At 37.6% G+C, this 13,580-nt stretch overlaps 1 protein-coding gene across 1 annotated transcript in view; it reads right to left on the reverse strand.

Annotated features, from left to right (window-relative positions):
- Nucleotides 1-5,968: 5,968 nt before the first annotated feature.
- The window catches only part of pdgfc (platelet derived growth factor c), a 48,111-nt gene continuing 40,499 nt past the window's right edge, over nucleotides 5,969-13,580 (reverse strand). Inside the window, exons 4-6 of the mRNA XM_085284315.1 lie at nucleotides 8,579-8,786; nucleotides 8,220-8,440; nucleotides 5,969-7,141 (exon numbers count right to left, since the gene is read on the reverse strand). Of these exons, the coding sequence (XP_085140441.1) occupies nucleotides 7,028-7,141; nucleotides 8,220-8,440; nucleotides 8,579-8,786 (543 nt within the window). The 3' untranslated portion in view covers nucleotides 5,969-7,027. The remainder of the gene's footprint in view (nucleotides 7,142-8,219; nucleotides 8,441-8,578; nucleotides 8,787-13,580) is intronic.

Consider the following 13,580-nt stretch of genomic DNA (forward strand, 5'->3'; position numbering starts at 1 on the left):
CAAAGCTTGAATGATCATTAGAAACCAAGAAGGTGGACTTCCAGGGTTAGCAAATCACTGCCTGTTAAGAATCGGTGACCTTTGACTTGCTAGTAAGGATGCAGCTCCCTTATGGCCATCTGTGTTTAAGGTTAATAAATAATAGTGGGAGCTCTCTTGTCAGAATTAATCAGTCCCACCCCAGCAATATGCCTGCATCACCGCCAGCACATCCTGCATATATTACAGGGCACATACAACCTTTATGTAGTTCACACAGAATCGCTAGCTGAGGGTGATGCAAAGCACTTATTCAATATCCATTTGCTATGTTATTTTAAAAGCACACCATATATTAGAAGTTATGACAACTTGGATACAATTTACATTTGGTGACTAGGGTTTCATAGGCCTATATATTTGATTTACAGCAGGATGTTTAATGTATAGTGTATTATAGAGTACAGGGTAAATGTAATAACCTTTCATCTTGGTGTGGTAAGGTGGAGTGGTTAAATGTTGGATGTAATGAGGAGATGAAAGCTGAAAAGGGAGACATCTGTCAAATGACTTAACCTAAAGTATGTTCAACACAGAGCTCTCCTCTGTTGGGTTGCTTTGTAAATGATGCTTTGACCCATGATTAATTCTACCTAAATTCAAGGACCTTACATTCCCAGAAACAACAGCTTGTTCTCTGAAAACCACCACTGAAACACCCTATAATTATCAGAAACGTAACATGCACCCGTCAATTTGGCCTTTCCATCCATGTACTGTGAACCAATTAGGGATGCTGGAGATATCATCTGAACGGGCTGCCAAATTTCCTCTATCAGGCAGTGCTCCAACACAGTTATAAACAACCTCAAGCTAAGATCAATTCACAGACTGCATGTTGAAATCTAGAGTCAGCTGCCAGTTACAGGAGATGGATGTTTATTAATGTTAACGCTCTGAAAGCTGTAGTGAATTATTTTGGAAATAAAATAGGAGAACTTGATAAAAACATAAAGTAGTTCAGCAGAATGGCAACTCATATTTTGTGTGCAACAGCACTGCAACGATACTTAAAATACATTTGGAATGTACAGCAGATTCTGTTTTCACAAGACATCTGTCAGGTTTTTGAAAAGAAAATTGTATGCATACCATTTTAATTGCTCCTAAAAGTACTTGCTGAGCTCGTGTTTGGTCTCGGAGAAGATGTAACCAAAGGTTCATTGGAGGACATGATAACAAGACCTGCAAATCACTACGGGAATCAAGAAGAGCAGATAAATAAATTTATATTCCAAAAAATGCTGTAACAGCCCTTTGTTGTTTGTTGGGTTGATGTCAAACTTTTGGACAGTATAATTTAGTCAGGAGTGATGGAAAATGACAGCGCCAGACCTCTGCTGTGGTTGCCATTGGCTAAAGTGCTGGTGGTTGATATCTGAGACAATGCCAGAGGATTTTCAAGCTTTTGGGTACAGGCAGGGGGTGACAGTTTAAAAAAAACCAAAGTATTCAAAATGAGCAGAAAGAAATTAAATGAGAAAACACGGAAACCTAAACCTAAAGGCATTTTGCTGTGCTTGCATCCATTAGAAATCAGTTCAGTAACTTGTCATCGATGCAGTAAAGCCCAGAATGCATTTAATTCAATTCAATTCAGTTTATTTAATTTTTGTTTATATAAATATTTATTTATATATAATATATTAGAATCATCTTTACACACGCGCCAAATCACAACAACAGTCGCCTCAAGGTGCTTCGCTTTATATTGTACAGTAGATCGTACAATAATTGATACAGAGAAAAACCCAACAATCATATGACCCCCTATGAGCAAGCACTTTGGTGAGAGTGGGAAGGAAAAACTGCCTTTTAACAGGAAGAACCCTCCAGCAGAACCAGGCTCAGGGAGGGGCGGGGCCATCTGCTGTGACCGGTTGGGGTGAGAGAAGGAAAACAGGATAAAAGACATGCTGTGGAAGAGAGACAGAGATTAATAACAAGTACAATTCAATGCAGAGAGGTCTATTAACACATAATGAGTGAAAAAAGTGACTGAAAAGGAAAAACTCAACCCATCATGGGAATCCCCCAGCAGGCTATGCCTATTGCAGCATAACTAAGGGAGGATTCAGGGTCACCTGGTCCAGCCCTAACTATATGCTTTAGCAAAAAGGAAAGTTTTAAGCCTAATCTTAAAAGTAGAGATAGTGTCTGTCTCCCGAATCCAAACTGGAAGCTGGTTCCACAGAAGAGGGGCCTGAAAACTGAAGGCTCTGCCTCCCATTCTACTTTTAAATACTCTAGGAACAACAAGTAAGCCTGCAGAGCGAGAGCGAAGTGCTCTAATAGGGTGATATGGTACTACAAGGTCATTAAGATAAGATGGGGCCTGATTATTTAAGACTTTTATGTGAGGAGCAGGATTTTGAATTCTGGATTTAACAGGAAGCCACTGAAGGGAGCCAGTCCAGCCTAGAAGTAATAAATGCATGAACTAGTTTTTCAATGTCAATTAGTTTAATTAGTAAACTATAAAGATACAATACTAGTTGTATTTGCAGCATTTTCATTCTTTGTGCAAAGCCACCCAGCTTCTGTGTCTACCTATTTGTGTGGCTGCCTTCTTTACAGATTGGACTGGAGCTGGGACGTGCAGCAGGCACACTTGCAACGCCTGAGAAGTTTGGTTTAGGTCATAGAACTAAGTTCATTCTTGGAGCTCAGTTACTGAACACTTAGTTTTGCTTGGTTGCTGGACCGCACACATTGCTGCAGTTGTTTTCCAACTAATGCGCTTTTTTCTACATGAATAACTTTAAAGATTACACCAGCCGCTGCTTGTTTGAGTTCTTTTATTATACCTTCATTCTACCACCATATTTAACATAGCGTCGCTGAGGACCCCAAAAACAGTTTATTGTAAAAGGAAAATAGTAAAACCTTTTTTTTTCTTGCAGCACCATTAGTTATATAATATCTGTCATGTAAGGACAAAAAATAGATTATTATTATTAATTCGGCAAGTTACAAAAATGCTTTTTTTCTTTAATGCAACTTGTAGTTTTTATCCAAAAAAACAATCCACTTTTACTTAATAGCTAATCGACCATCTTTTAACTCTTAATCCCTTAGTTTTCAGTCATTTCAAGTAAACATGATTTATATTGTGTTTATATGACAAAACTAATTAGTGTAATTTTGACCCCAATATAAAATAACTGAAATAAATAACTAGCCAGCCCAGAAACACAATCTTCTTTCTATCCTTGGTCTGTCCTGAAATCTCGTGAAACACCTCACCTACTGTAGGAGGTGTCCAAGAAGGATCCTGGCCAGATTTCCCTACCGCCATAGCCCCCATGTCTGCATGGGGTCTTTTCCAGGACTCCAGACTCCTCCCACAATTCAAAGACACGCATCTTTGGTTAGTTGCTGATTCTAAATTTGCTTTAATTGTGAATGTAAGTGTGAATGTTTGTCTGTCTCTGTGTTAGTCCTATGATAGAATGACATCTTGCACAGGGTGTATTCTGCCTCTCGCCCTGTGACAGCTGGGATAGGCTCCAGCCGTACTGGGGCACAGAATTTGATACGTGGAAGAAAATGATTGGATGGATGAATATATATGTTTTATGTCTCCAACCAAAACATGATTGATGATGTGAGCAGTAGAACCTGATGGGTTATAGAAACTCTTCACACAATTATTAGGGACATCTGTGAAGAAATTAATTGAGGGATAGTTTATTATGTTCCTGTGCTTATTTGGAGGAATGTGTACGAGGTTTAATCTTTTCATCTATTGAGGCATGCATAGGCAAGGTCAAAACTGCAGTTTATTAGAGGTTAACAGGATTTTTCAAATACGTCTTTGAAATATTTGAGCTGAATGTCTTGTGTTGCAAAGAGCATTCATTTACAGGCAGAAAGAGAATGTCCTTGTGCTTCAACCTTTGGTCTGAGTAATTCCAAAAGCTTCTGCAGAATCATATACTATTATCACCTTTATTGCCATGAATCACTGATGTTGAATTTTCTGTGGACCGCAGAGTGTCTGCAGTTACAGCACAAAACTTTCCAAGGTTTTTACTTTTTAAGCTACAGAATATTTAAAAAGTCCTAAATTGGAACACAGAATAAGCGTTTGTTTTACAATTGGTTAACTGCCCAAAAAATATTATGCTATGATGATGAGGTCTAGCCTGACTCAGGCTGCTTTGATTTCATAAAAATATGGCAAAAGGCAGAAAGGCACGTGGGTGAAGGGCGGAAGTGCTAGATTTAAACTGTACACATCCACTCACTCATATAAACACAACAAACCTACTCCTCGTACTATATCAGATCTCGTGCCAGTGCAATGAGGTTTCCTTTGCAAAGAAGCACTGCATCAACAAAGAAAGACAATCTGTTTAATATTATAAAAGCCACACTGGGAGCTGGCGGGTTTGTGCAGTAGCATCTGGCGTCACCGCAGATGCCTGCCAGGGTGCACATTAGATCAGAGTAATTGGCCAGGACAGCAGTGTGAGATGGACAAATGAGAACCTCCTCCTGGGTGACCTGATGGCCAAGGGGAGAATGAACAATACTGCTCATAGTGTGATAAAGAGCTTGTGGAGTGAAAAACACACTTCTTCAGGAAAACATACGTTCATCCTGCCAACTTTGTGTTATTGGATTAAAAAGTATACTCATACACAATCATGATTAGTGAGAAATTTGGCAAATCATGTTCTCTAAATCATTCTCTACAGTGTAATTCCAACCTACTATTTACTCATTTGTATACAATATTTGCACGACTATTGCCAATAGTCACAAGATATTATAGTAAACCACGGTAAAGTGTTTGATTTAGCAGACTTTATCTAGACTTCCATATAAATTATTATTTAATAAATTCAGGGTTTAAATGCATCAGTTTATATTCCATTATAAGATTTCAACAGGAACTGGTTTTCTAAATAGGCTTTGGGATATTCTTTACACTTATCCATCGATGGGTAAAGGCCAGATTTACTAAATAGGACAAAATAGCATGTGCACACGATCCCCGCATAGGTGTGGTTCGTTTTACATGTAATGTTTTTTAAACACAGGCAATTCAATTCAGTATCTGGCACAAAAAATGAGACATGCTTTTTTTTCCTGGCACAGTTAGCAGTAAATTGCGTGTTACAAGCATTAGTAAATCACACTTAGTTTTAATATTTTCCTCTCTCTATCTTTTTTGACTTGAGAAAAGAACTCCCAGAAACACATATGCACCTGGGCCAATCGCAAACATGTCTGAGTTCCCACCTGTTACGTGCAATACTGTCACTGTGCTCTCATTGTAAATACCAAGAGTACTTCAAACCCAGTTTGAACTGGCACAACATGTATATCTGACCCTAAATTTAGTGGAATGTTAACTGAAATTTGGACGTGAATAAATATAATGCTTCATTTTGGGTTACCAAAACATTTGTGCATCAGAAGTAAACCAAAGTTTGTGCTGAGAAAAATTCACTGAATAATATAATACGTCACACTTTTCTATTTCATAAATGGGACTCGCTGTTTACATTATGTGGCAAAATTGTTCATCCATCCATTCACTTCCGCTTATCCTTTTCAGGGTTGCAGGGGGCGCTGGAGGCTATCCCAGATGTCTTAGGGCCAGAGTCAGGGTACACACTAGACAGGTCGTCAGTCTGTTGCAGGGCTAACACATATATACAGACAACCATTCGCACTCATATTCACACCTATGGGCACTTTAGAGTTTCCAATTAACCCATCCCCACCTTAGTGGGGCAAAATTGTTCATTTTTTATTTTTTGTGAAAACATTTTAGAAACTAAACATTTACTTTCATGGTTACAATAATATCGGTGGATGATGATTTTCATAAGTATGTGTGCCTTTGTTTTTCGGAGTTTTGTACTATATTCATGTCAGTGGTTGGATCAAAGTTTCCAATCCCAAGTACTACATATTCTGTTAGAAATGGAAGAATTTATTTTTGCTTTCCAATACTATAAAATACACAAACAGTTGTAGCAAAAGTAGAGATAAATAATATTGGCATACAGAAAAATGAAAAAAAAAAACATCCACAAGAAAATCAAAATGTAAAAATTACAAACAGAGAGGAGGCTAGTAAACAGGAAATATGTAGCACACAAGTCATCTTGGACCTAAATTCCCTTTCCTTAAACAAATAAATACTTATTGTGAACAATCTCAAATGTTGAAAAAAAAAATGGTTTGACGCCAGGCATGTCTTGAGCAAGCAGATTTAATATTGCTGAGATGGATCAAATGAAGACTTAAAAAAGGAGTTCTAACTGATTCTGAATGTGCAACTTTGATCTTATCTTTGAAAAACTTTGGCAGAAAATGCACACTAATAAAGAAAAAAAATGTAAACAAAATATTTACACGTAATGCAGTCTCATTAGTGTTACATTTCAACTATACTGTGTTTGTACACTGCCACAGACAAACTGTGGTAAAACAAGAGGGGAGCAAAAGGAAACGGCTAAAAACCACCTTTCTTTGCCTTGATGGTAATAATAGAGGAGCCAAGGGAGCAAGGCAAGGCAGCTGGAGCCAGCTCACTTATAGATATAAAAAAGTACTTGAACAAAGAAGCTCCCATTTTTCATGACAGTATCAGCCCACACTGACTGAACTTTAAAAAAGACCTCAGGAAGAAATGGCGCAAATGCCTCAGTGTTCTTATCTCAGAAGAATGGAAGAAAATAGTCTTCAGAGCTCATAGGTAATGGTCCAGATCTGCTCCAGTGATTTTTTTTTTTGGCCTTTCTAAAATGGACTCAGAGCACTCTATTGGTATTCCACAGCAGTCAAATCCATTTGGAAGATTTATTAGATTCCAGTCCGTTCTGCTTCATCCAATTAGTAAAAGGACATCAGGATAAAAGGAGAATCTTGTTAGCTTCCAGTGGTAGTGGATGAGATAGGAACAGCGGCAGAGGTTCATTTCTAACATCCGCATGCTTCCGTTGGCAGCTGTTACACATGTCTGAGGTCAGTCAGAATCATCTTTACACACGCAGGCACACTCTTCATGGTGTTCCAAGGGCACATCTGTCATGGACTTCTGGAGACCTCGTACACCACTTCGATGTTTCAACAGTAGAACCTGTTTACAAAAGAGGCCAGAAGCAGTGTTTTTAAAGCATGTTGAGTGGATAGGTTATTTAGACCTTTAACTGCTGCTTTGCAAAGTGGAACCACGGATGATGGGTGGAAATGTTTGTGTGATTTTGGTATAACAAAAAAAATCTTTGTGAAGTACATTGTAAATATCAAACCAGTCCAACCAATAATATTTTGCTTTGACATGTGTAAGACATGTTGCATGTAATGGTAAAAAAAATAAAAACCCAGATGTGTTAAAATTCTATGTTCATTGTTCATTTTGTTTTGTTTTGTTTTGAAAAATGCATGTTAAAATGTACATAAATCAGGTTTGGGTTTCAAAAAATCCTCCATTTTTGATTGAAATGCAAACACGTTTTAAGTAACATGGTATGCAAGTAGCAAACTTTGGAAGGTTAAAAAAAAATTAGAATGTTAAAATTCACAAAATAAGAAATGGCAATCTGATTTTAACTGTCTTTGCACTGTTTCACTATAAGATCCATAAACAATGTGGTGGTTTTTCTAAACCACATATAATCGTTTGGGAGTAACTGTCAATCTTTTAAATCTGTTGTTTGAATACAAGGACAAGTTTTAAAATGTCATAGATCAGGGGAAAACAAATTACTTTTGTAAAGCTTTGTGAAGAAGTGAAAACCTTTCAAAGCTTTCAAAGTCCGTGTAACCAATTTCTGCTTGTGGCCCAGCATTTGCTGGCCTTAGAGACCACTAAGCCTTCTGTTTGTACAAACAACCTATATTACTTCCACACGCTATTAGGAGAGAAAGTAGAATCCATATTTGTATCAAAATGATAAGTAAAAGGCAAATAACAAAGGATTCTACCAAGATGATGACCAAAATAACTTTAGAAAACAGAATAGCACAAAACCAGGTTTAAAAAAATCAATATAAATCTGAATAAAACTGCAGTAATATTCACGTATTCCATAATTAAAACTATTTTTTTCTACCTCATATTGCAGGTGTTTTTCATATTATTATGTGTTCAGATAAAAACTAATAAAATGAACATCAAATGGATTTCATCATGCCATGATCAAATTGATATTTACCTCATGATATTTCTTTGTGACTCTGGCAGGAATACACTGACAGTCGTAGCAGCGGTGAGAGCAGCAGGAACAGTTTCCACCACAGCGCTTCACCAGGAGGCAGCTGGGCCAGAAAATGACATCTGTCCTTTTCAGCTCTTCACGCAGGAATACCGAGAAATTACGTGGCGTGCAGCTGTAGAGTTGAACTTCTTCCCTCAGAAGATTGAGATCAGCTCCACCTCAAATGCATCAGATGTTATTATTTCAACACAACATTTCACCAAAACATATTCTTTTAATATTAATCATTTCAGTAGTGGCTCTTGGACTAAATTTACATTTAATTCATGAAAACAAACATGTTAATAATGTCCTACCTCGGGCCTTCTTACTGTGGATGAATGATTTCCCCAGCACATGCCATGTAGGTTTGTACAACTCTTCCATATCCATCTGCCATCGTTCTGGTTCCAGGTACTTCATGACCTCCTCTACAGTGCTCAGCTCCGTCACAGCCTCTGACAGCTCCTCAATATCCTGCAGGGATGGAGGGAGAACTGCAGGGGCGTTGGGCTCTGGTACACTCTGTGGGAAAACCAACAAATCAAATGAAGAGAGATGGAACAGATGGGTCATTTGCATACTAACTGAAAAAAAGTGTTTTTTTAAATGTAAAGAGTCCAACTTGCATAGCTTTGGGTTTTGATGGAAAAAGTCTTTAAACAAGCTTTCATAATAAATACACAACTCTCTCAATAAGATGAAATGTGCCATACATAATAAGGTCAAATAATTACCTCATTACATAAACTGCCTCAAGGATACTTAAACCTCAGCCACTTTGTGTGACATTTAAAAGTTGGAAGTGTACTTTAGGTTATAAATATTAAAACAGGATAATTATAGTGAAGGAGGAATTTTGTCATTGGTGACAGGATGTTAAAAATGACCTTACTCTGCTATTGTACATTTTACATCATGATAAAATATAAAGTTTAATTTGAGTTACAGGTCATTAAACGATATGGTGAACTGGACTTGAGTTAAGCTGAAAATCATAACATCGTACTGTAGCAGGGGCTCAAACTAATATTTCGATTAACAGTGACTACAGTCTCTGAGGATCACAGACACATGCAGGGATTTCCACACTGGGCCAAACTGAAGGCATTCGCTTACATTTGACAGAAACATACTGAAGACTGAAATTTCAGTCTGTAAATAAAAATGAGAATTTGTCATACATGACAAACGTGATAACAAATTCAACATTTAAAAAACTGACCATGCAATGAGTAATGCAATAGTATAATTATAATTTAATTATTTAAAAATAATACACATTTTTTTATATTAGTCCCCCTCGCCGATGCAAAAAAACAAACAAATCGGAATTAATGAGAGACATTTTTTAAGCTGCCAAATGAGATCGCATCTTTGCCACCTCCTTTGATCACTTTCCATTCCAACATTTATCTCTGTAGATTTGGTTGGCAACAGTATTATTTGTTTCAAGCTCTGAACTCTCTAGTGAGATACAGCAAGCAGTCACAGAGAAGATTGATACCTGGTGTGTTACTCTTCCCACGAGAGAAGGAGCTAATCTGTTAGACCTTTCAGTCTTGTGATGGTGCAACATGTCAGCTCACTGGTCTCTCTAATATTACGTGACTGACAGGTAGAAGGAAACATTGTGACACAACAACAGCAACATAAAAAAAGCTTGAAAACACTAAAAATGTTGCCTTTTGGCAGCTGTGTTTTAAGGGAATAAATGAGAGGACTGAATGAAGAGTGGCAGTTTTTCTCATTGGTACTAACATTGTAAAGATAAACATTGTAAAATAAATGTTTTACCTAGCTGATAATATGAATACATGTATGTAGAGTAACTATAATGCGCGTCAGCTGACTGCTGAAGCATACGAAGACAGCAGGATTAAGATGCATACTTCTGTAAATTGGACTAGACACAAAGGTAATTAAAAGTTTAAAAAAATATAGAAAGATCTTCATAGTGAATGAAAAGGTAGAACGCCAACAACACTAATAAGATTTATTGGCATCGTAAGTGTGCTCAAAATCCAAGCCCCCTGGCAATGACTTTAAAATGAGATGCCAGTGGTTTGACATGGCTGCACCACAGGCTGGAAAAATACAGCTGATGCACAGCTGTGTTCACGCCACAGATATGACTCATGCTAATGAGGTTTCCTTTATAACCACTGAGCATATTTTTGGTTTATTTGGCACCAACTGAGATACACAATCACAAATGTGAAAGAATTATTTATAGGAAAAAAAATGGTCATATAGCACCATACGTATGAGTGATGCAGCTGTATTTCCAGACAACAGAGAGAATCTGTGATTCTTATTAGTTGAGCCTTGGCAGTGGCTAACTGTATGGACTGGAAGCCATTAACAGCTTGTGAATGTCGATGGTGCAACACTCCCCCAATTAGCAACACTCTGCAAGCTCAGCGTCAGATAGAGAAGCCAAGCAATCCTTCAGAGACACATCAAGATGGTGTGAATAAAGCTATAAGTAGCAGATGAGGGAGCCAATTTAAGGGAATTCAGGAACAAAGTCCTTACATGGACCACCAAAACTGAATTCAGAGCAGTGTCTGTGTGTCAGGTGTAAGACATAGATGTATGAACAGTTATGATATATTCTGTAATGCTTTTTCAGGGTCAAATAAACTAATTAACTATAGAAACAATGCACACATGTTCCATATTAGATGAAGTTCCTCAAGGGCGTTTTAGTAGTTGTAGCTAATGTATAATTAAGATTTATCATGTAAGAGTTTTAACTTTCTGTGTAAAAAAAATAACCAGTTGCTTCACAAGGTCTTCATTAGTTGTCATTTTGTGATAAATGAACATCTAAAACACAAATGGCTAAAACAAAGTGAGTAAAGCAGTATTCAGCAAAGGCTTTGAGCTCGTTTTTTCCCTCTTTCCAAAACCTTCCTTTTCATAAAGTTTATAGTTAGGGCTCAGTGTGAATCATCTGTTGGTTATGTAGACAGGCTGCTGGGGGACTTCCCACGATGTACTGTGCATTCTTCTCCACTCAGCTCTTTTCATACTCCAAGCATTTTTATGCCACTACTGAATGTCTTTAATAGATTGTGTCTTGTCCTTGTCTAGACTCTTGTCTTTGCCCTCACCCCATCAACTGGTCACAGCAGATGGCTGCCCCTCTATGAGCCTTCCTGTTAAGAGGAAGTTCCTCCTTCTCAGTGTCACCAAGCGCTTATTCACAGGGGACAGTCTGAATGTTAGGATTTGCTATTTTTTAAACTTTTGTCCCTGTGTTTACTTTACAATATAAAGGCCCTTGATGGCCTGTTATTATGAATTAGGGCTATATAGACAAAACTGAATTGACTGACTTAGTAATAGAAAGCACAAGACATAAATATTAAACTGTAAGACACTTTGCGGTGACACGACAGAATGACTAAACATTTGGCTAAAATCACAATTTTTAACTTTTATTAAGTGTTTTTAATAGACCAGACTGGTATCTATGATTTTGTTTTGTCTACCTTAGCAACTCTTATTATCTTCCATTTATATCTTTTATGAAATAAATAAATAATAAATGCTGAGCCAGCAGCCCAAGGCACACTAGACAATTCTGCATATTAAGCACAGACATTGTGGAGTCTTCTGTCCTCAAACCAAACTGAAGTACATGCAATTTCGAATCTTATATAAGTTGAAGCACACAGAGACAGCATCCTAAAATGGTATTGCCCAACTTGCAGTCAAGGCCACTTGGGCAGTGAGCTGAGTGCATGTTTCAAAAAATATCACTTGCTTTTGAAAGGCTGAAACTGTTTATTCAGAAGATTTTAAAGTGCTTCTTATCACTACCAAAGCCTCTAAACCCCCTTACCCCGAAGAAGAACTTTGTTCTCAAGCAGTGATTTCCTTGTTTCGGAGTCTCTTTGTTCTCATAAAGCACAACCACACGTTCTTATTTCTGGTATCTAAAATGACAGGTTCAACTAACTATGTTGAGATGACAATTCTGAAATAGCTTTTTGAAATAGCTCTGAAAAACAATATCTTCTCATTCACATGGATTTGAAAACCACTTCCTTGCACAAGAGGACTTTGAGTAAGCAACTTGGTTTGTTGTGCGTGAAAAGTGTTTTTTGCTCGCACTATATGCCACACACTGCAATTGAGGTTGCCGTAAAAACAAACCTTAGTTTCATCATGCCAACGGTAAAGCTCCTGTATGACTTTGCCAGTCATTTTCATTCTCTTTAGGAAAGACTTGCATTCTTTACCTGCTCCATTAGCTTCTATTCAAGTCTTCATGTTTACAATTAGACAGTTTTATATGATTAGTGTAGTTTGCTGCTATTCAGACAAGCATAAGGCACATAGATCCTGAGTGTGTAAAACTCTTTTCAATCCATTTAAATAAACAAAGGTGGTAGGATGATGTTTCCTTTCAAAGTAACAGTGCAGTTTAATTGGGGACTGAGACCTCACAGACACAATGATGTATGTTTTGTTTGTCCCTGTAACCCGCAGTGCACACCACTCAACACCGCTTATGCCCTATTCAACAGCCTCTTTCTCCTTCTGTGTTTTAACAACCTCTTTGCCTCAGCCTTTTTGCTTTTTCTAAAATTTCTTCCTGTGAATTACAGGCTGGGTCTTATTTTTTCCCCCTTTCATTCCATGGAAGTGGTGGGGAGGAATTATTGCTTGTTTAAATATATACTAAAGTACTGGCCCCTGCATGGCATGAGGTTCCAGTAGCTGCTGGTTGACCACAGAGGAAACAGAGTGCTGCTGTTCTTGTGTGCTCCTCCTCTGTCAGAGGAAGGTTCAAAGGGAAGGCAGACCGAACGTGCGGAGGCCAAACTTCCTTTTCCCCATCATGGTTTCCGCACCTTCTAGAGTTGGAACATGAAGGAAAAACTTGGTCTCTGTTTCATCAAACAGTTTATGGAAAGGAACTGAACACCGGAGAATAATGTCAATCTGCTATTAAGGGATTAAGTTTAAGTTCAAACTTCTCAAATACCTGCTGTTTCGTGAAGTACTCTTTCTTTTCCAATTAAAATGTTTTATGAAATGTCACATATATTTAGGCGTTGTGTTGCTCTTAACTGTTATTTATGCTTTATTTAGGATGGTTATCTCAACTATGAACTGCTCATTCTTCACTTTTAACTTCTGTGTATAGATGCATAAATGCATGTTAATAATATTAGAGAAAACAAGTAGGTAAATAAATCTAATGCTAAAATAGGTATGGCTTCAACATGGCTGATGAAGGAGATCCAGTTTAGGTGCCACAATGTAAAAATGTGTCTGAAAATAGCAACTTTAACACTGTCG

Source organism: Mchenga conophoros, linkage group LG2, assembly GCF_057382185.1.
Source record: "Mchenga conophoros isolate Kocher_MC1m ecotype Shallow Benthic linkage group LG2, M_conophoros_male_GT1.1, whole genome shotgun sequence".
NCBI lineage: Eukaryota > Metazoa > Chordata > Actinopteri > Cichliformes > Cichlidae > Mchenga > Mchenga conophoros.